The following is a 22,809-nucleotide window of genomic DNA, read 5'->3' on the forward strand; positions in this document are numbered from 1 at the left end:
TTTGACTTGATAATGTCAGTACTGGGTAAAAACTGTTTGAGTCCTCAATGTATCTTTCCAGGAAGTGATGCCTACATAAATGAAAACAGGATTGATCCTTAAAAAAACCTGTTCATTTTCTGTGCCAACCAATAATCTATAGAAAATTTCTAGCTCCTTCACTTTGAGGAGGTCACCGGCTCCCACCTGAGCGGCTGACTGCAATCAAAGAGTGCAAACTGAGCGAGATGACTCACCTCTCCTCAAGTTCCTGTGTCTGTGCCACTTGGTTTGTGATTTTAAGCCTGAGCACTCGTTTAATATACGAGGACGTTGCATGTTAAAAGAAAAGAATATATAGATTAACCTTGATAAATAAGGGTTATTTGGTATATACTAGCTAGTATTAGCAGCGTTTACAGTAAAAAAAAAAACAGTGACGTATTTAACTACATTGAACAAATACCAAATAATCGTGTTGGCTCAGTCAAATGGCGAGTAGAGGGCAGCTACACTCTCTTTGGCATTTGCACAGAGCTAGCTAGTAGGCTATCCTCTTTCGATTAACGCCAAACAAAATTACGAATAGAAAATGAGATATCACACAGGTTAATTTTTGAGTAAGTTACTTGGTTTATCTTAATGGCGTTGAATTAATGAAAGGAGGTAAACTCTGAAAACAGGCCAGAGTTCGGGATTTTCTTTTCGCCTCTCGCTTCACAAGCGTACATGCAGAGACTCATCTTTATGCATAAGTGGTCTTTGTTAGAAGGAAACCACAACTGAGCTGCACCACGGGGAAAAACCAAGACGACGCTGTAGGCGTGTCTGTCAACTTTATCATTTCTTTCAGGAAGTAGACATATTTTATTTCTCGTGCCATAACTTTTCTTTTGCGTGCGATAGAAACACGTTGATGGTGAGCTTTGGTTGAGGAACTGTCATGTCGGACTCTTTGGAACGGTCCACGAAGATCAACTCGTTGAAGGAGCCGGTTGTGAAGAGGCTGTGTGAGGTGCTGGACAAATCCAGCACTAAAGGATGGCGAAAACTTGGAGAGATTGTTGGCAATGATAGACGGTTTAAAGTCAGGTGGGTTAAACATTACTATTAGTACTTGTACTTAGCAAATGACCAGAAATCATTGCATGCATACACTTAACCACCGGTTTATTTATTAAAGCTAATGGAGACTAATGCGATTAACTTTCATTATAGTTACACTGTTCGGTTTGGTGGTTATTGTCAATTTTATGTTGTGGTTTATATTAAAAAATAAAGGTGTAGAGTATGTAATACAGTAATGCACAATTAACCTGTATATTTTCTGGCATAAATAAATATGTAACTCCAAGTTAATAAAATCAAGAAACCCTCATTGAGAGATTAAATTGGACAAATATTTGTTTTTCCTTACAGCGTCTTCCAGGTTAATGGCAGTTAATGAAACTATCAATCAAAAGTGTAGGGTCCAGTCATTATTTATATGCAGTTTTATTAACAAATAATGATGATGACTAATGTTTGCCTCTGTTTTTTTTCATCCTAGCTGTTACTGTACAGCTGTAACATTATCATATGATATCACACCTGCCTAATATCACTATAACACCGTGTGTTTGAGTACATATATTCCCCGTACAGTGCAGTCTGCTTATAAGATGAAATATGCATTATTATACCAAAACAGCAGCCAAAACTTAAAAAACAACGTGGCTCAATCAAATAAGTACAAACTAAATAAGCTCAGACAAGTGTAAAATAGCACAAAAGAAGGGAGTTCAGGTAAATAGAGAATCACAAAAACTGAACAGCAAGACATATCAGCTCTTAAATATAACTTATTAAGGAGCTTTGTAATAAGCTTCAACAAATACAAGTGTTACGGTATGACACTAACATCTATCTGTTAGATAAAGTGTTTCACTGATTGTGCACTAAGCAGTGCAGATGGTTTAAAGATTATCATTAATTTGCCTTTCTTTTAAATTTGTGTAAACTTATTCCCTTATCTTTGTCTAACAGTTTCTTATGATCTGAGTTTTCGTGTGTGAAAATGGTAAAGACGAGTTTTACTGTAATACGATTTGAAATATGAAATGCTGACAATCACCTACATGTTTTCCAGCTCGGACGACATGGAGATGTGCTCGCTGAAGGTGCTGGAGCTGGAGGGAAGCCCGAGTCTCATGCTGCTAAGGCTGATGGGAGAGCGAGGCTGCACCACAGGCCATCTGATGGACTACCTCCAAACTTTAGGCAACTCAGAGGCTCTGCAGTGCCTGAAACCGCCAGGTAGAGTAAAACCACATCGATGCTGCTATGTTGTCAATCATGCAGGTTAATCTTCACTTTCTGCATTCTTTTTATTTCTCATCTGAAGCTCGCAGTTCATTGTGCTGTTTGGATGAAACTTATAGGCACCACAAAGTTCTGCTGTATACAGTCCATCTAAATCAGTGTAAATTCACAGTAATTATCCTGTACATGTGCAGCCCTCCAGATCCTCATTCAGCCCCAGTCTGTATCCATTATATGTGGCCACAATCTGCGGCTCAGCTGCCATGCTGTGGGCAAGTCTCCAGTACAGTACCAGTGGTTCAAATCTAAGGAAGAGGTGAGTTCCTCTGACGCACACACACACACACACACACACACACACACACACACACACACACACACACACATTGAATTTTTTCTGACTTTAAATTGAAGTACTTGCGTTAAAACCTCTTTAGCGTTTTTCACACATTCACTGCAGCCATAACTTTACTAACTTTACTAGAAATGACACAACTGAAATGCATGTGAGATCAAAAATGTCCAACATGGTCTGATCAAACATTAAATGGTGCTTAAACCGACAACTTCCTAGTACAAAGTCCACCTGCATGATCCGGTAAATTCACCACTAGTGAGTCCTGCGGTTGCATTCTCTTCTCAGTCAGGACTTTCCCATAAAACAGAGTATTTCCAATAGTGAGAAGACATGATTACCCTATCATCAGTGCAGTAAATAGCACTGTTGTTTCATCATAGTTAATGGGTGATCCTAAATAAGTGGTTAAGAAACTTACCTGAATCTCTTCCTATAGCGCAGGGATGTTTTTTAGTGAGCTGAGCAACTCATAAAGGTGCACAGTTGCAATTGTCTGCATGTGTCAGCGTCAGCATCCATTCAGTCTTGTGACGCCATGCTGAAAGGGATACATAAGTGTTACTCATTCTGACTTGAAGGATGTAACTTTTACATCCTTCATCATCATGTCACTGTTGTATGAAACACTTCCTTCCTTCATCATGGGTGCTCAATCATAGAAAAAGACACATTCAGATGCTGTCGTATTATTAGGAGGAAGGAGCTCATGTCTAAGTTTCTACCCAAAGCTTTGATCTTTTCTAATGAGTTTGTGTTTTGGTTTTAGTTTATTTTCACTCAGTTTACAGAGTGGTTTTGCTCATTGTGTTGTGTAGTTAATGTTTAAATTTCATTAGTGTCAGTGTTGTTTGTGTGTTTTTAATGATTATAAGGAGGCTGTTTGTCAGCCTCTTCAGCCTGATTTCCCTAAATGAACTAACAGACTAAAACTAAGGACATTAGTTTTATAAATACACAATTTTTTTCCAATTTTTTTTCAAGACACTAAATGTAATTTTAGGTAACTGCAAGGTTATTTTAAAAAATATTTTCCCCCAAACTGTTAACTTTGCCTCACGGTCTCTGAAATGCATTTCCTTAAGCAGTACTTCCTGGCAGAAGTCTTTAAGGAAGTCAGGATTTTAAGCAGTGAGTCACAAACTTGAGCTGAAGTACAAAATTAACAAGTTTGGGCTTGAAGTGATCTCAATCAGCACCTTTTTCAAATAGAAACAGTGCTCCTTATGCCCTGCTTGCTCCTGATCTTGTGATGTAAAAGACTTTATCATCCCTTTTTGGATTTCAGCGACTCATAAAGATCATTGACAGTAGAAGATCAAAGAAAGACAAAGCTCACAGGCCCAAGTTGAGAAAAATGCATATACCTTCCAGTTTATTATGTCCATAATGATGACATAATGTTTCCATCATGCAGAGTTTTCAGGCATTAGATAAAATGACTGTGGTGTCGAAATTGTCTCACTTCTGAGCTGGGAACAACCTTGTAAACTAATAAATGTGGTTTTCAAACTTCAGGTTCCAAACAGCTTCTCCCCAGACTTGGTAATAAGTCCAGTCCAGATGAAGGATGCTGGTTTTTACATCTGCAGAGTCAACTGTGGAGATGCCTTTGAGTTCAGCCACTGGGCTCAGGTGGATGTCCTGAATGTCACCTTGTGTTACGGTAAGATTGTGCAGGTTTATATTCAGTAGATCTGTCCAAAAATCATATTCAGTTAAGGTGATGTTTGATGTTACAGCTCTGATTGTATATATTTCACATCTCTGGGCTTTAGGAGTTGAATTACATCACTGTCTATATGCTGTCCGCTGTGTGGATAGAAGAAATTAAGTTATCAGGTCATGATTCACCTCATGAGCCATGACAAAAACTGAAAGAGACACAGTTTAAATTAAAAGTATTAACTGAAAAGAGGTTATGAGGTCAGTGTTGTCAGCATCTCAGCAGGTGGAGTTAAAATGGTGAGTGTAAGAGCGGGGATTGGGAACTCAAGGGCCGGTGTCCTGCAGGTTTTAGATATCATCCTGGGTCACCACATCTGAATCAAACAATTAGTTCATTACCAGGCCTGTGGAGAACTTCGAGACATGTTGAGGAGGTAATGTAGCCATTTAAATCAGCTGTGTTGGATCGAGGACACATCTAAAACCTGTAGGACACTGGCGCTTGAGACCTGGAGTTCCCCCACGCCTGGTGTCAGGTGTTGTACTATGCAAAACTATATTAAAAGGTTGAAGCAGGCAAAACAAGTAACATAATGCTGGGTAGATAAGAGAGAGAGAGGGATACAGCTCAAATGCTGGAAACTGACCAAGTGCTCCCATTTGCATTGATTGACTCCGCCTACCAAAAAACCTCCAAAAACACATCAACTCTGGCCAAGACAGGAGGGCTGTCATGAGTTCTTACTGTTAGAGAAAGGGCCTTTTTTGTAGAGCCGTTGGTAATCTTATCTCCAGTTAAAGCTAAAACATTGAAGTTTCTTTAGCAGCGTTTGTGAATGGCTTTAGCGTGATGCAGAAGTGATTTTGTAATTCCTGTGGTTAATTGCTGTGGTTATTAGCATAAATGCGCTAAATATTAATTCTGCGCTACAGCTGCTCAGCCAAGAATCTCAAGAATCTAGCGTGTGTGCGAATTAGCGCGGTGTTAAACACTGCACTCTTGTTACATCACAATTGTTACAGATTAGTTATAAGACCAAAAGCTCTTGTCTATTCAATGCAAAGCAGCAGTGATTGACAGTTTGTTGTTATATTGTTTGGATAGCAGGCGAAGTATTTCATAATCCAGAGCCACGCCTGCTGGTACACATCTTGAATGTGTGGTACTAGAGAAGAAGTTTAAGTGTGGAATTTAAATCCTCAAAAAAGGACCAGTGACTGTGATCGTTCTGACCTGATGCCTTGCAGTGTGCGCTAGCTATATACTGTGCACATAGCTAGCACACTTGCAATATTTAATACATATGCTCTTCAGATGTTTGTCTTTTATGAGTTTTTGTTTTACTTCCTTCCAGCTACCCTGTGCTCCTGTGCTTGGAATATGAAAATAACATGGATGCTGTGACGAAGATGTGGCCTTATTGCTCAAAGCTAATAAATGGCACACTACAAGCTTTTGTCACTGTAAAATAGCTTTGCCTGATTTGGTTGACTGTTAATAAAAATAACTTTCCCAGCTAACCTATATCCCTCTTTGAGGACAACAACCAACAGTTGCAACCTAATAATGTACTAGTAATTAAATAACATAAAAAACAGTATGCAAAATCTTGCAGTTTACACAGTTAATCAGAAGTTTCTTTCTTGGTGTTGTGTACAAAGGTTTTCTCCAGTATTCCAACATTTTATTCTGACTTTATGTAGATTTTCTCCATTGAAAACAAATGATTCATCACTGAGATATTGTTAGTGTTTGAAGCTCACTGACCTCAGTTTCCTGTTCTTTGTCTGAACAGGACTTGTTTATTTTTGCGGGACCTGAAACTCTGTCACTTTTTCCAGCTCAAATGGGAATCCTTTAACGGATGAAGAATACGTTATGCAGTGCTGTGTGTAATTGTCTTCTTTCCTCACATCATCAGGGCAGAGTTATCACTTTTTAGATGGTCGACAAAAGGTGGTGATCCAGCCTCAGTCCCAGCGGCTACATGTTGGGGAAGATTTGCAGCTGGAATGCGGAGCCGTGGGACGGCCGATTCCTCGATACCAGTGGCACAGAAATGGAGTCCCAATTCCGAATTCTACAAAGAGGAAACTCATGGTGAGAGGATATGGGAAGAAATGTTTTTCTTTTATTGCTTGTTTGTGTGTGTGTGTGTGTGTGTGTGTGTGTGTGTGTGTGTGTGTGTGTGTGTGTTTTGAGACATTAAAACTGTTGTGGCATAACTGTGTGTATATTTCAGATTCCTCACGTGATGCAGGAACAACAAGGCAGGTATCGCTGTGAGATCAGCAGCAGCTCTGAGAGAATGTGGACCAATGAAGTTGATGTTGTGATAGGTATGTCACACTTGAAGACATTTTGTTTAAAATTACTATTGAACCAGTTTCATTGTCATCATATTTGAGCGATTATTTGCCTCTGTTCTTAACTGAAAGCACCAAGGATATCAGTCCAGATTTCAGGGGCAATGGAGTGCTCTGAAGGTAGAGTTGAAGGCACTGGTGCATGGTGTTTTAAATTGGGTAACAGTTAGCAGGTGTTAGCTGCATGCGAATGGAAATCACAACTTCATTCAGATTGCATGTGGATCGTGGTCTTGGATTATTCTCACTAATCAGCACAAAACTCACATGCATGCTTTCTGATTGTACTAAAATCAATCCTTCCTGTCATCTTTAATGCATTTCATATTTATCTGTGGTACTTAATGAAGTGATCCAATTCAACCACTCATCGTGTTTCTCTGTCTGTGTGACAGAGCTCGATTGCTGTATGGGGAAAAATGTCTGCAGCACTAAGTTGTGGTTACGTGTCCATTACGTGTGATGATGACTGTTGCAGTCCCACACTCAGCATCCTTTGACTGTTACAAATGCTCACAAAGAAACATTTAGACCACCAAATAGTTTCTGTGTATCATTCTGTTGTTTTTTCAATTATTGTGGTTTTTGTGGCTCTGTGGGTCATGCTAATTTTGTACTCTCTACTTCAGTTGTAGAGATTGAGGGGAACTAGGAGTGACATGACACAGTGTTTGCTACTGCGGGAAAAAAAAACAACCTACGAGCTTCCAGCATCATTTAAAAAGTGTTTACTCATTTAAACAAGTTGTTTTTCTGGCCAGATTGGAAGTAAAAAAAAAAAAGAAATCTGTGTAAAAATGTTTCTGAAACACATCATTTAAATCCAGTGGTGTAGTATCCCACTGTGGACCACTATGAGAACAGTTGCAAGCCATTTTAAGTTGAATGCTCAGTCACATTTATTTGAGCTGAATCAGATGCAACAGGGGAAAATATTACTTAAATACTGAAACAATAAATGCTTTTTGCTCACTGTTTCATGCATCTGTTTGCTTCCCCTGAATCTCTGTAGAGTCTATAAATGAAATGTAGACAAAGAGCAGACTGATCATGTGTCCTTGTGCACAAAGAGACGTTAGCAGATTACTTCAGTGTTGGTTTTGGTCTTTTCTTTCTTATTAATTCTGAATATTATTACTATTACTTTTATTACTATTAAGTTTCACCCTTTCATTTAACTAATCAGTTTTGTACGCTAAACTTGAGTGATAATGATTTTTTTTTTCCTAGATGACATTTACGCCATTGGAGAAGGTAAGAGGAACCACGCGCAGCAAGCATAGACATCAAATATTTCTCTTAAACAGCACTTCCTATGTTATGCTTGGCTTTGTGTTGACTTTCTTGTTGTTTTTTAGGTTCCAATGAATTCTTCCTAAACAGTATTCCTGAACAACTTTATGGTGAGTGTCTTTATGCAGGACTGATAGCTGGTGCACAGTTCCTCTACTTTGCATGTGCGATACTACTGCGATCAGTTTCAGTCTCAGTACTTACGCCAACACAAAGATGTGAAACCTTCTTGTAGCACAGTGTTAGCAGCCACACACAAGGACAAAATAACACTTTGCAGCATCATGCACTAAACACCAGAGAATAACACCCACTAAAAAAAGCTACTCACCAAAAAAGGAAAAGCTTCACAAAAGGCTGGCGTGTTTTATGACATCAGCGTGATAATAATGTCACTGTTGTATGAAACACTTCCTTCCTTCCTCCCTCCATTTCTTGGTTATTATGATTCTTATCATCTCTACCTCAGTTTCTAGTTTGTGCAAACAATAAACCACAAATGCTGTGAATGTATGTAAATTTCCCGTTTCTTCTGATGGATGTTTTTCTTGCTCTAACATGTACTGTGCAGCCATGCAAAAAAAATAGGAACTGCCATTGGAAATCATTGTTTATTGTAGTCTAACTGAACAAACGATCCTGTGCAAAACAGTACCAGCAGATTTACTCAAATAAGGACAGGAAAAAAACATGGACTTTGTTGTCATTTACATGATATTAAAAGTAAGCAAAGCAGATGAGTCGTATGTGGGGGAAAAAGGAAAGCCCCTGCGTTATAACACCTTTAAACCGATACTACTTAACGTCATGTTCCAGTGAACTTTGCCTTTGTTCTGATGTTCGCTACACACCTGTAAGGTTTCATAACTGGATTTTGCACCGTTGTCACACATGTCGCTTCCGCCTTCAGTTATTTTCTGTTTCCACTTCACTTTCCAGTTCTGAAACCATGTATGTCATTGATTTTTGGATGGTATTCCTTTTATTACATTCATCATTTTCTCCCTTTCATGTGTTTGATCCCAGCAACTGACAAAGTGGCCCTGCTGATCGGAAACCTGTCTTACCAGAACCACCCGCAGCTTAAAGCTCCAATGGTGGATGTTTATGATCTCACTAACCTCCTGCGGCAGCTAAACTTCAAGGTGGTTTCGCTACTAGACCTCACAGAGTCAGAGATGAGAAATGCTGTAGATGAGTTTCTACTGCTGCTTCACAAAGGAGTCTATGGTACGTTTGCATTTGACTTACCTCTGAGCGGTTTGGGCCATTGTTTCAGCCCAGAAGGTGACAGAAATATACGGATCCCAAAACACAGCATGAAAGAGAAACACTACCATTTTAATCCTTCTAATCTAAGCATAAACAATATTTAGATAAAATAAGAAAATATAAATGAATGCATAGCATTTTCAAGATTATTTATAACTTAACAAATGTTATTCTAATTAAATAAACATTAAATAACAACAGTAAAAAAAGCTGTATGCAACCAGATCTTGTATCTCTCAGCTGCCTGACTGAAATGCCGACTTTCCTCTTTAGGTCTGCTGTACTATGCTGGTCACGGATATGAAAACTATGGAAACAGTTTCATGGTGCCAGTAGATGCTCCAAATCCGTACCGCTCAGCCAACTGTTTGTGTGTGCAGAGCATCCTTAAACTGATGCAGGAAAAGGAGACGGACCTCAATGTTTTTCTGCTGGACATGTGCAGGAAGAGGTGAGTGCTAGAGTCATTCAGAAAAAATCAAGAGAACACAGATCATCACTGTATAACACACAGTCAGTTAAACCGCCGGGGTATCCGTCTGTCCTGCTACAAAGCAGGAAACATTGTGAACCCATTTTAGCAGCGTTGGTTCAAATAAAAGTGATACCAGTGGCACTGAGCAGGTAACAAGAAGACATCGCCCCCAAAAGGAAAGGTTGCACAAGTGGCCGTTACTGACCACTGCTATAACTGCATTGAGGCAACAGTTTTGGTGCTATATAAATAAAATTGAACTGAATTGCTCTCTCCTCGTCCCTCCTGACTGATTCTCTCTAGTTTTGGTGTTTGTTAGTGGCATTGTCACTGCTCATACCATGAGATGGTATCTACAGCCCATTCAGGGTGCACAGGTAGTCCACCTTCTCCAGGATGGCACATCTGTATGTGTCATCACAAGAAGGTTTGCTGTGTCTCCCGACACAGTCTCAAGATTGTGGAGGGTGTAGCAGAAGATTCACACCGAGCACATGTGACAAAGTATCTGGAGACACCTTGGTGAACAATATGCCTGTAACATCATCCAACATGATTTGTTTGTATTGGGTCAGTGTTGGTCTGGGGAGGCATATCCTTTGAAGATCAGACCTAAACATGCTAGCCAGCACTACACTGATTGCTGTTTGGTATGGGGATAAAAGACCATGTGTCAAATTAAGCCACGGACTATCCAGGAGCTCTCGATGTCCTGATCCAGGTCTGTGAGAAGATCAAACAGGATGTAATCCGGCATCTCATTACGAGCATGTACGTCGACCTTCAAGACCCAATGTCTGCTTTGAGTGTTCCTCTAATTTTCTTTGAGCACTGCATATATTCTGTTTTCTTTAAGAAAAGGACAGTTAGGAAACTATTGTCTCTCTAGCTTAAAGTTTAGAAAGTATCAAAATTTTACATATTTATTTTCAGGAATATTCACGATGACAGCACTTCAAACGTCGTCCTGAGGGTTACCGCCAACATTGTCTTTGGATATGCTACGTAAGTCCATAAATTAACTTCATACATGGTTTTGGTTTCCCAGATATGAAGTGTTGAATTATTTGTTTGGCTGTTCAGGTGCCAAGATGCAGAGGCCTTTGAGCTGAGCTCCACCGGCTTCACCAACGGTGTGTTTGTCAAGTTTCTGAAGAAGCGCCTGCTGGATGACGAGAAGATCACTGTGGTGCTGGACAGAGTCGCCGAGGGTAAGAAACAACACAAAAGTACAGCATATGCTAACATCAGAGACAATGTAGGAAGCACTTAGTTAAAAGATGATCAGCAGAGCATTTTGAATCCTTTGGCAAAATTTAAATTAAATTGCATTTCAGTTACTGTGTTTCCTGCAGGATGTGTTTCAGCGGTCAGTTTAATGAAAAGAATAAAACAATTTAATTAAACGTATTCTGCTTTCCATTATTCTTCCATGCTTGTTGGCTAATGGAGTTTCCTTCAAGGACCCACAAGTTTATGATCCATTAGCTTTTGTTAAATTAAAAATCCAATGCCTCTCAACTCCCAATGCAATGTTTTTAATCTGATTGCGTTTCAGGTCATGTAAGGATGTTTTGGCTTTTTGTGTTATAATAACTGCAGACTGTCTGATTTATGTTTTGTGCACAGATATGGGCCAGTTTGACGCTACAAAGGGGAAGCAGGCTCTGGAGATCCGCAGCAGTCTGTCGGAGAGGAGAGCGCTGACGGATCCTATTTTGCCCGGAGACAGCGCTGATCTCGCTCATGCCCACAGCCGACAGTGGGCAAAAGCTCACGGTGAGTTTAGTACTAGAGATTTAAAGCATTTTTTTTATATGTTAAAAACCTTATTTGCCTATGGCAGCTCAGAACTGGAGGCTCAGTCAGATTTTTACAAATGGTGAAAAAGTGCTCAGCTTATACTGGTAGAAACTTGGTGAAGGGGCAACAATCAGTAGAGTGAGAGACGCACCCTGTAACAGCCACGGTGCCTCTTCTAGTATTTGCCCCTACAATGGAGAAGTCATTCGCTCTTACTGTTGTAAATCTTGCTTTCACAGTGTCTGAGGGGGACCCAGTTCCTCTAAATATTGTCCCAACCTGTTAGGTCTCTCACTTTAAATGCTGCTTTTTCTTTCGTGCCTGTTTTATTTGTGGCATTTGAGAGCGAAGCAGTGAAAGCATTCAGTATTTTACAAACTAAAGACATTTTTGGTGAATGAGTGATATATATTTGACATATTGTTGTGTTAGTCATTATTTAGTTGTACTAAAAGGACTGTAATGCATATTTAGCATTTTTCTTTCAATTCTTTTAGGCACAAGGGCAATGTAAAAACAAAAAACTATTCACACACACATGATTAATAATAATAAAGCTGTTATTATTAATCTTTGGGACATGGGAGTCAAAGTTTTTCAGTTTTCATTTTAAGTAAATGGTTACAGGTGGACTTTCGGTCAAATGTATGCAAACTTAAATGTATGTGAGTCTAAATTCGTTTCTGTATTTTACTGCAGAACTTCCTGAGAGTATGTGTCTCAACTTTGACTGCGGCGCTCAGATTAAGTTGGGCTTCGCTGCGGAGTTCTCCAATGTGCTCGTGATTTACACTCACATCGTTAAGAAACCTACAGACATGTCCTTCTGTCAAGCACACGTCACTGACTTCTCACAGGTATGCTCTCATGAATCTGAAAGCAGAACATACATTTGTATCTGTCTATCACTAAGCAGTGAAGGAGGAGTTACACCATAAGTGTCTGTAAATATGCAACTTTTTCTGTTTGTGAAAACTCCCTTAGGACCTTGATGTGGATCCTAAATTGATGAATAGAGAAACTCCAGAGGAGACAGGGATCTACCTCCTGTCCAGCAGTCTGCCGCAACACTGTCTCTACACCAGACTCAGCTCACTGCAGAAGCTTAGGGTAAGAATTATAAATATTTACAGTATATCGCTTAGTGTGCTAGATTTCGGAGCTGGACCTAACTGGAGGAAATATAGAGTGCTGGATCCAGCTAACATCATGGTTAATTTGAGGTCTGAGACTGGTGAGCTGATCGGAGTGTAGTGGGATGTGTTTCATGGAGTTTTAACTATACTCGCACTTCCCAGGCCACAGTGTGAATGTAACTGGCTTTTTTCTGGTTGATGGATAAGTTGATCTGAGGAGTAGGAATAGATGTGGAGATATTACACAAAGGGTGGAGCAATCCCTAACGTGTGTCTGGATATTAAGCTACCAGCTGTGGAGTGCATTCATGTTACTTGCTGAGGGAATTATATCCTTTCAATCCTGTTGCTGTTTGAATTCAGCTTGAATTTAGTTTGAATGAGTACACATTTGCTATTCTTTCCATCAGAGGTCATCCAAATGAATAACTGTGATGAATGTTTATGGAAAATTAATGATTTCTCCTGACCACCTTCTGCACCACTTAATGGATAGGCAGAGAAGCTTTGTATAACATCTGTAACATCTGCTCCGCTGCTACATCGACATCTGCGGATAATCTTTACTCTTCAGCTATAAAAGATGATGGTTAATGGTCAGGGTCACAACATGTTGATGTCAGAGATCAACGAATGTGAAAATCAAATTTGTTGAAAATCAAATAGGATTTTCACATGTGGATCTTCTAGGAGGCTGTGAGGCATTATTAAATGCTGTATTTGTATAGCACTTTACACATTCAGTCATCCACCCATTCACACACTGGTGATGGCAAGCTACATGTAGCCACAGCCACCCCAGATTATGATTTATTAAGATCTTCTCCTCTTGCTAATCCTCGCTAATCTCTGATCTAATAGATATAGTGATGTTTGCGTGTGTAAAGGAAAAGTCATTAAACTTTTCCTCTTGTATAGATAAACTATTGAATAGTTGACACATAGAAAACTTATAGGATCACTGGAAGTAGGAGGATTTACCTGGTCACCATAAAGTTTATTCACAGTTGTTAAGATGATTTATAATTCAGAAATTATTTGATGTGGTTTCATTTTGTGCTACAACAGCTTTGAGTGTTGATTAATACAACTTTTTGTGTGCTAACACCTCATGCAACAGGAGGAGCTGGTCTTCACCGTGTGCCTTCAGGGAACCTTCACTGCTATGGACGACGATCATCCGATCCACTGGACGAAAAGCGTCAACATTGGAAAGCCGCTGATAGCCCGACTGGATCTCCACCGGGCCATGCGGCGAAACAGCTGCCTGCAGACCTGCCTGATGCCCCACAGTCCATCCCACAGCCCCTGTCACAGCCCTGGACCCGAACACCGCCACCACCTCTATCACGGGTCACACCAGGCCCAGGACTACAACCGCCTCTCCCCGCAGCATCGCTATTTGGACATCGGTGAGCATCTGCAGGGCGCAGTTGGAGGCTGCGGGGATATCTACTATGAAAATCTCAGCCAGTGTCGCTATGACCCACCGTACACCTCCGGTGGGCTTTCGAGCTCACCAGGCAGGCTCAGCATTCCCATAGAGACCACAGACGACATCAACGAGCTGCAGACTGTGTTCATCAACAGTCTGCAGCTACAGCCACAGTGAGACAGAATAGAAGCTTTAAATGTCTGTAGTTCTGAATCTATATTACTGCTGCTCTTGTTGTTACATATTTCAAATGTATATTTTATACATCGGTTGTTTCAGAAAGTGTTATGCTGACCTTTGTAAATCTGTTTTGAGAACTGAAAACATGTATTTGAGTAAACTGACTAATAGGTCCTCATGTAACAGTATTTCAGAGACTTAAAAATAGAGCTGAAACTATTTTTCTTAGCCAGATGCATTTAAACTACAAACTAGGTGGGCATTAAAATAAAAATGGTACATGGTATGCATTTTATCAAATAAACCTGAGAAAAAGAGGTGGTTTACATCCATGTTTGTATTCCTGTATTTATAATTATTACTTATACATTTGTGACTTGGCAGCTTTTTTGTTATTATATATGAAGGTTAAGGGTGGTGCAGTGGTTAGCACTCTTGCCTCACAGCAAAAGTCTTGGGTCTTGGGTTTGAATCCACCAGCTGGATGAGGAATTTGTGTGTATTTTTATGTTCTCTCTGCTTTCACTGTGTAAATATATGAATGGGTTAACTGGTGATATATCATTACAGCCATCAAATACTGGTTCAAAAAGTATAATTCTATAATATTATTTTCCTCTGAATTGTAGAAATAGCATAAATTGGAAATAATCTTATAGTGGATCGCCCTTTCCTTATTTTATCTTACATATATACCATTAAAGTATATGGCCCTCATTTATAAAGTGCTTTACAAACCTGAACATTACGGCTAACCCTGGATTTTCCCGTTTGAATGCAACTAGCCAAACAGCGAAGAGCCACTTACTGCTGAAGAGACAGAATGAAAGTGAACAGTAAATCCTTAACATAAAACTCATTGTTGCAATGGGAGACAGCACAGATGTGATCAACTTAAACTGAATTTTAGTTTTAGTGACCTTATTTTCCTCTGCGTTATCGATTCTGTCACTAGTTTCGGAACCAACCAACCACACGAGACTTTAACCCCTTAGTTATTAAACCTGGCTTCAGTTTCTGAGAGTAGGGCCCAACAGTGCAGCATTTCTTGTCCCCTTTAGTCATGACTTCTAATTAGTATAGATCACTTTATGTAGAGTGCAACACGTGGTTGCAATCAAGTAACTTATTAGAATTTAAATCCATCCATCCATTCATTCACTTCCGCATATCCTTTGCTGGAGTGGAGGGGTGCTGGAGCCAGCTGTCATAGGGCGAGAGGCGGGGTACACATTGGACAAGTCGCCAACAGTGCTAACCACCATGCTAACCACCGGGCTGCTCCAAAATATTCATACTTTTGGAGTGGGAGATCGAGTTCATAAGTAACGTTTACAAGGCGTGTGGCAGGTAGTCACTTGAGTATTGTTTTTAATTTGATTGTGTGTGTTACTGGGAAGTCATATAAGGCTGGTTTACTATAAAACTTGGAGCTGAAAATGAGCCTTAAAGTACCTTAAACATATATTAATGACTCATGTTTGTTAATTTCTACTACTGATCTCTAACAATACACCTGAAATAAAAACAATCAAACCAACAAAAAAAAAAACAACCCCAAAAATTAGTTACCTATGTTTTTCTGTTTATTTTTATTGACCCCCTCAGGATGGCAGCAGAACACCTCTCTGCTGTCAGCCTCTGTCTCTGAGCCCACTGCTCTCGAACTCACTGCCTTACATTATGAGCCCAGCTTACACCCTTCTATAGCAGAGGACTTTTTTTAGCCTCTGTCTTGTCAATGAACCATGAAACTTTCCAAAAGTGTTCCACTCCAGTGCCTTTCCTGGGATTTCTGCCACTGTTCACATTATCACCCCCAAGTTGGTGTTGCTGCTTTAGGCCTTGGCCTGATGCTGAGACATCACTGGCTGAGGGTACACACAGTCTGCTGCACAGTTGATTGATATTCGCTAATTAAAAGGCAAGCTTTCCCTATTTTTATCTTTTTCTCATTCCTTGACTGTATAATGCCCTGTGTGAAATAGCGCCCTCCTGAATCTCATGTGGTAAATCAGTGGTGAAACATGGCCTAGCACTCCAGGAAGCCTGGCCCAGGCCCAGTTTGCCTCTCTTAATGAATAGAAATAAATTGTTTGACCAATCAGATCAAGCTAAAGTCACACAATCATTTCGATTCACACCAGTCAATTCATTTTATTCACAGAATAGCTACAATCAGAACAGGAAAAAGGGAATTTTCCACCTACTAAACTAGATTTAAAGAAATTGTTTTTTTGTATGTCTCTCTGCCTTTGCCAATTTTTAGTTTTTAGTATATTGTGCTTAAAGAATTTGTCTTCATCATATTCTCATATATATTGTTGGAGCTGTTCACACACAGTGAACACTGAAAGTGAACATTTCAACATGATCTGAATGCATTAGGAACAAAATTACAGCAACTGATCTGATGTCCACAACAAGGGACAGAAGATAGAAAATAAATAAATTATAGTTTTGAACAAAAAAAAAGGTACTTCAAGTTTCTTTCAACCACAATAAGTTTCTTTCAACCACTAAATATCTAACCATTTCACTTCTTTTGTCTCAATTATATAATTGGTATGTGCTATTACTGAATAAAAATGAATGCGCTTGTTTCATCTATGAAGACGATGTGCAGTCTGACCAATTTCCTCTGACCTGAATGGGGAGTGCTGATGGAGCTGCATGAGATCAGATCGGATCGATGAGTTTTGATTTCTGCTGCGACATTCAGACAGTAGATGGATGGATGGATGGATGGATGGATGGATGGATGATGCTATCATGTCAATATGGACCACAAATATTTCCAGCACCTTGTTGAAAGAATGACACAAAGAAAGCAGTGCTACAGGCAAACACAGTCCAACCCGGCACTCGCGAAGAATACCTAAAGAAGTGGCCAGTGAGTGCGTATCAGTTCCTCAACTCCATAATAACACTCGTGCTAGGTGATAGTCCTGATTACTCATTTGCACTTCATCGGACTATGTGTGGCATACAGAATTAGTACCACACTGTGACAGAAACAACTAAACCACAGTCTAGCAATGCAGCCCCATTTCATTTTTACAATGTATTGGCTGACCTAGTCAAGACTGTTAGTTAAAGAAGCTATCTTTTAAGCCAAACCGGAAATAAAAAGGCAACTGAATAATAATAATGTTAAGGCTGAAAAAGATTTAAGAATTAAACATTAAAAAAATGCAGAACAAATTGAGATTGATACCAAAACATGTGAACATTTCTACTGTGGTGAGGAGAAGAATTAGACTATGGGTAACTTTAGAGGTAAACGCCACGCTGTGAGAACTAGAGTGAGGCTACTTTTAGTGTTTCACTTGGTATAACTGTGAACAATTGAATAGTATTAAATGTATACTCATATTAAGGTAGAACTGCATGAGTCATTTGCAGTAACAGAATTGGTACTTTGTTAGTTGCCCCTCTTTGATATTTCATGAGGGGATTCAGCTCATGTGACCTTCTCAAATAACACAACAGGACACCTTGCACGTAGCTGCACAGTAGCAGGCTAGTCAGGCTGGGACAGATTTAACATTTTTATCAAAGTATACACGCAAATACAGATACACATTATTTTAACATTTTCTGTTAATATGCAGTCCTGAAGGGCACCACAAACTGCAGCACAACATCCAGACACGAACCCCATCTGAGTGAATAATGGATGGAGGCAGCCACCCACAGGCTGCAGAGTGATATCATGGCTGCGTCACTTGTGCAGATGAGGGAGAAGGGGTGGGGTGGTTATACCGTGCAGTCTGTAGAGACAGTGAGGAACCTGCTCACAGAGAGGACAGAGGGACGATAACCATGTCAGCCTCCTGGAAGCAGCCGCTTTTTCAGATCTGCCTGCTTTGCGTCTGCTGCAGACACATCAATACAAGTAAATTAATTTTGGGTTTCATTTTTGCTGTGTTTTGTGGTTGTGTTCAAGCTCTGTTCAGCCTTTTCTCTGTTCCACCAAATGGTCCCGTAACCTTGTAAGGGCCAGAACAAAATGTCATAAGATTTTCACATAATTGTGTGCAACATAATTTGGTTTGAAGCATACTGGTAGTGATTGTTTATGATTTTTCACCTTATACATGTGTCTCAAACTGTTTCCCTCAAGACAAATATTTGTAATCATCATAGGATAAAATGTAAAAGGAAAAATCAAAACACTAGGTTACTTAATTATCGTGCTTGCAAAGGATTTTTATATTGATATGATTTTAATTGTCGCCTCATTATGCTTCATTCTGCGATTGTGCATGTGTGTTAGTTTAAGAACTATATAACAGACAAAAAGATAAAACCTTAAAGTTACTCAGTGCTTATTTCTTTTTTTTTGTCTGAATACATTTTAATCCCAATCTTATGATATTTATGTAATTATTTAAGAAAACATCTCTTTGAAAAGATGATGAAGGAAACAACCTTGTTGCCGTTATGTAGAGGACACTTTTCACAGACAGTTACGAGCTGTTTCACACGGCAGCAAAGTAGCAACACTGATATCTGCCTTAAAATCACCTTAAAATATTGGTATAAATAATATTGTACCTTTTGAATTATTTTACACACAGTAAAAGACTCTGTATATTTATACATTTACTTCTTTTCCTGTCAGACACGTTGGGCTCAACCAAAGCGCCACAGGTTCCCACCACTGCTCTTAAAACAACTGTAAAAAGTGTTGTTCTTAAAGGTAATTTCTGCATGTTGTGTTTCCTTATTACTGCTCATGTAAATATGGCTAAAGAACACATGTTGATAAGTTATTTATCTTGTAAAATATTGTGCTATGACAAAGATGTAAGGATTTCCATGTTGTTGTGACCACGTGGCGCTGGATTTAAATTAGAGCCTGATTTTGCCTTGTGTGTGTGTGTGTGTGTGTGTGTGTGTGTGTGTGTGTGTGTGTGTCCCCACAGGGTTGAAGCCATTTTTCACACTCAAAATGTGGCTTTAGTATCAGGGTTACAATTAGGTTATGGTTAGATTTAGGGTAAGGGTCAATGGGATGTCCCCATGATGATACAAACGAGACGTGTGTGTGTGTGTGTGTGTGTGTGTGTGTGTGTGTGTGTGTGTGTCCGTGTTTCTAACTGTTCCACAAAACTCCACACAGGTGAAAATCACACAGAGGAAATCCAGCTGCATGAGCCTGTAAATCTAACGCTAGCCTGTACGTGGACTGGGAATCAGAAGAAACTACCAAACATTAGCGTTTATTGGACAAAAGATGGGAAGACGATCCAGGACAGTGAGCGCTCTGTGCAGCTGGAGAATGAGCAGTATACTCTCAAACAAGAGTAAGTACTTCATGTGCATATTTTATCTGACAGCTTTAGAAAATCCACTTTGCAGTTCCCCTCCGAGTGGCTCAAAAACTGTTACAACGTTTTATCAAAAGACCTGAATATATAAAAGGTTTTAAATAGAACTGCAGTGTCAGCTCATGCCTGTCCATGTCAGCTGTAACTATCTTTACATGAAAGTAGGGCAACAGTTTAGTTAAAATAATCAGATAGTTGGAGGACAGGAGCATTTGATTTATTATGTTAATATCTAAAACCCCTCTTTGACTTCTGCTTTACAGTTTCCATATTGTCAGTGAACAAGACCTTGGAAGTTACTCCTGTGTTTTTGGGACTGAAGCACAAATAGATTTTATTTTGGCAGGTAAGGAAATAAACAATGAATCTCTGCAAGACATTTCACAGCTTCATTTGTTTTGCTATCAGCTCCTCAAGTCCCTGCTCAAGCTATTTATAGTGAATATCAATATATAACACTCGACTGAGGCTGTGCAGTGCTGCTATGTCTTCATAAGCATCATCAGCTCAGTCGTTTTCCTCCAGCTCCACAGATCAGTGAGGTGCGAGACAAGCCGATAGTCAGCTATCTGGGGGACTTTGTGGTGATTTATTGTAAAATGGAGGAAACCAAACCAGAGCCCAGAACCTGGACCTGGTATAAAGTCAATGGGACAGAAAAGGTAAGCTGCTCAGAGCCGGTACAGTTGTGTCACTGATCATTTTTAATTGACATTCCTTCAAGTAGGATTTCTTATGTTCATCTCCCATGTTTTTATTCTCAAGAATATTCTTCAAGAGCAGCTTTGCATGTTACACATCTTGAATTATCCTTATTTATCTTAATTATCTTATACCAAACAAAGTGTCTATTTTTAACAGCTCCTCATATTTTGTGAAAGTCGAAGTAAACCTTTTCATTACTGTTCATAGGTGGATGGTTTATCCTTTTATCCATATTCCTCATGTTTGGTCTTTTTCTGCATAAGATCCTATAAATGAACATGAGCAGGCATTAAAGCACAGTGGTGGGAAACATTAGAGCTTGTACTTATGATAAATTACCTGTATTTATGACACAATACATGCGTTTCCAGAATGTGCTGGGGCAGTGGGGGAAATATGTGCAAGTGTGCATACTTTTTAAAGCTTGTCATGCTTTATATTATGCATGCTAAATACACATTTTCAGTATCTAGTAGTTATAGCTGTTTGTAATGGGATAACAAGTTCAGTATTACTGATATTTTAATTGTGCCTGTAATGTGATGCAGTATTAGTTTAAGATAATAGATGCAATGGATAACATCCCAATGGACTGGGGTCTTCTTTTAACTTGATTTATTTATCAGATTTTTTGTTGTGTGGGTCATTTTATCTTTTTAAGTGGAAAAAATAAAAAGCAAAAACCTACAACGCTCCTGTTGGGAGGCAGGTTGGGTGTCAAATGGGATCATAGCACAGCTTCGTGAATCTTTCCTTTTAATTCTCCTTCTTTTCCTTCATTTGGCTTCAAAGACATTTAAATTTGTTGTTGTTACTGTGTCGTTCAGCAAAATCCAGACGGTGTCATGTTAACGTATGTTGATATATATGGGAACAGATCCTCGTTGTTGAAGAGCCTCAGCGCTATGAAATCCACAATAAAAGGTGGAAGACGAAGCTGAAGATCAGCAACCTGACAGATGAAGACTCTGGCTCCTATTACTGTGGGGCGGTGTACCGCGTCGGCACCTCAGTGAGCCATGTGGAGCTCAAGGTCAGTAAACCTTGTGGAGCTGTCAGTAAACAAAAGGAACTCTGTACCTGTACAGCCCCTGAGCAGTTTGTAATTCAGACCCAGGATTCATTATTAGTTTGATAATAAATAAATAATTTGTCTCTCTTTGCATCCCTTTTTTTTTTAAACTCACTGGTTACTGCTTTTGTAAAATAAAAAAAATATGCTATTAATCATGGCCTGTCATGATTGGTCTGGTGAACCACTGAGAGCCCAACTCCACAGGCTTCAAACTACAAAAACTACTCAAACATATAAAGCTTTTAAAACTACTTGGCAGAATAGACACCGAGTGCGGTCTACTAATCCCATAAGATAAAACATCTGTACTTCTTTCCTGTGGATGTGACTGAAAACAGTAGGAGTAGTGATATATAATATTTCCTCTTTCTGTACTGAAGATTATCAGCTTCATTGAGCCCCTGAAACCCTTCTTAACCATCCTGGCTGAAGTTATCGTGCTGGTCACTGCCATCCTGCTCTACGAGAAAATTCATTCCAGGAAGAACAACACAGAAGAGGGTAGATAAACATCATCCAGCTCTTATTTGTATCACTATCATATACTTTTTGCAACATTTTATGACAAAACTTATTTTTAACTTGTATTTATCGGTCTCATTCTCAGAAAATCTGCCGAACGGCAACCAAAAGAACGAGCTGTGAGTACAATGACGCAGTTTTTCTTTTAAGATACTTGCAGATTTCATAATCCAAGAATGACTTCTTTTTTTTCTGTCAGGCCTCAGGAAGAAGCTAAGGAGCTGGAGGGTAATACGTCCATGAGGCAGCGCAAAGTTTAAAGACTGCAGCCAGCTTTAAAACTCATTTTTAAAAGTGAACGCTAGCAACATTTATACGGTTATTGTGGCTTCTGTTATAACTGCATCACTTTGTTTCAACACTCAGAGTGCAACAGCTTCCAGCTAATCAACACTCGAGTTTGCAACACAAGTGGCCTCTTTCCTTTCCTGTTTACTTCCTGTGCAGAAACCCAGACATGCTTCTCTTGACACATCACGTCATCTTTGTCCCCTCCCCTTTCTCATAACAGAAGTGACTTTCTCTTCTTGTTGGCAACACCGTAAACTTCAAATGACTTTTACCCTTTTTATCTTCTCTGTGGTTCGTAGCAGTGCCTTACACTCTTTGACTAACCTTTCACTGTGCTTCCAATGACTTTTGTCCTTGCAGTAATCTATCTACAGTACTTGAATAACATGTAAATCAAAATATATCTTCACATATTCATCATATTTGTGCATCTGTTTTGCGTTTACGTGTAGGAGAATAGTCACAGAGTCATAGTTTCTTCCCCAAAAATGACTGCACCGTATGCAAACAAGCCGATTAAAAACTACACAAACCACCGTTTCAGTGTTGGATTCATTTGAAACTTATTTCCGAGTACTAAAGAAACACTTCAAAAATGTGTCTGTTAACACGTCAG

General features: G+C 39.4%; 2 protein-coding genes across 3 annotated transcripts; both read left to right on the forward strand.

The window, feature by feature from the left end:
- The first annotated feature begins 380 nt into the window (after nucleotides 1-380).
- On the forward strand, nucleotides 381-15,756 carry malt1 (MALT paracaspase 1). Of its 2 annotated transcripts, XM_086315116.1 has the most exons (18): nucleotides 381-797; nucleotides 886-1,071; nucleotides 2,108-2,274; nucleotides 2,475-2,596; nucleotides 4,154-4,301; nucleotides 6,226-6,404; nucleotides 6,547-6,643; nucleotides 6,743-6,790; nucleotides 7,901-7,924; nucleotides 8,029-8,073; nucleotides 8,990-9,193; nucleotides 9,509-9,686; nucleotides 10,644-10,715; nucleotides 10,794-10,921; nucleotides 11,340-11,489; nucleotides 12,213-12,370; nucleotides 12,498-12,623; nucleotides 13,770-15,756. In XM_086315116.1, exons 2-18 carry the CDS (start codon nucleotides 923-925, stop codon nucleotides 14,259-14,261), a joined length of 2,487 nt encoding a protein of 828 aa, XP_086171242.1. In that variant the 5' UTR covers nucleotides 381-797; nucleotides 886-922; the 3' UTR covers nucleotides 14,262-15,756. The 2 variants fall into 2 exon arrangements, with proteins under 2 accessions (XP_086171242.1, XP_086171243.1); XM_086315117.1 differs by lacking the exon at nucleotides 6,743-6,790 and having other exon boundaries at nucleotides 381-1,071.
- A 2,246-nt stretch (nucleotides 15,757-18,002) lies between these two features.
- emb (embigin) lies at nucleotides 18,003-22,726 on the forward strand. The gene is made up of 9 exons (XM_086315121.1): nucleotides 18,003-18,162; nucleotides 18,892-18,969; nucleotides 19,393-19,576; nucleotides 19,864-19,946; nucleotides 20,126-20,262; nucleotides 21,183-21,338; nucleotides 21,761-21,881; nucleotides 21,988-22,021; nucleotides 22,102-22,726. The coding sequence occupies exons 1-9, from the start codon at nucleotides 18,090-18,092 to the stop codon at nucleotides 22,160-22,162; spliced, it is 927 nt and encodes a 308-aa protein (XP_086171247.1). The 5' UTR covers nucleotides 18,003-18,089; the 3' UTR covers nucleotides 22,163-22,726.
- Nucleotides 22,727-22,809: the final 83 nt, after the last annotated feature.

The sequence above is a fragment of the Aulonocara sp. 'chitande type north' Nkhata Bay genome, linkage group LG12 (assembly GCF_057382095.1).
Source record: "Aulonocara sp. 'chitande type north' Nkhata Bay isolate Kocher_YH1m ecotype deep benthic linkage group LG12, A_spYH_male_GT1.1, whole genome shotgun sequence".
NCBI lineage: Eukaryota > Metazoa > Chordata > Actinopteri > Cichliformes > Cichlidae > Aulonocara > Aulonocara sp. 'chitande type north' Nkhata Bay.

Coding starts and splice junctions, on each gene's coding strand:
- malt1 (XM_086315116.1), top strand. CDS start 923: ATGTCGGACTCTTTGGAACGGTCCACGAAGATCAACTCGTTGAAGGAG. Junction 6,791..7,900: donor GGCAATGGAGTGCTCTGAAG/GTAGAGTTGAAG, acceptor TTTTTTTCCTAG/ATGACATTTACGCCATTGGA. Junction 8,074..8,989: donor TATTCCTGAACAACTTTATG/GTGAGTGTCTTT, acceptor GTTTGATCCCAG/CAACTGACAAAGTGGCCCTG.
- emb (XM_086315121.1), top strand. CDS start 18,090: ATGTCAGCCTCCTGGAAGCAGCCGCTTTTTCAGATCTGCCTGCTTTGC. Junction 21,882..21,987: donor GAAGAACAACACAGAAGAGG/GTAGATAAACAT, acceptor TCTCATTCTCAG/AAAATCTGCCGAACGGCAAC. Junction 22,022..22,101: donor GGCAACCAAAAGAACGAGCT/GTGAGTACAATG, acceptor TTTTTCTGTCAG/GCCTCAGGAAGAAGCTAAGG.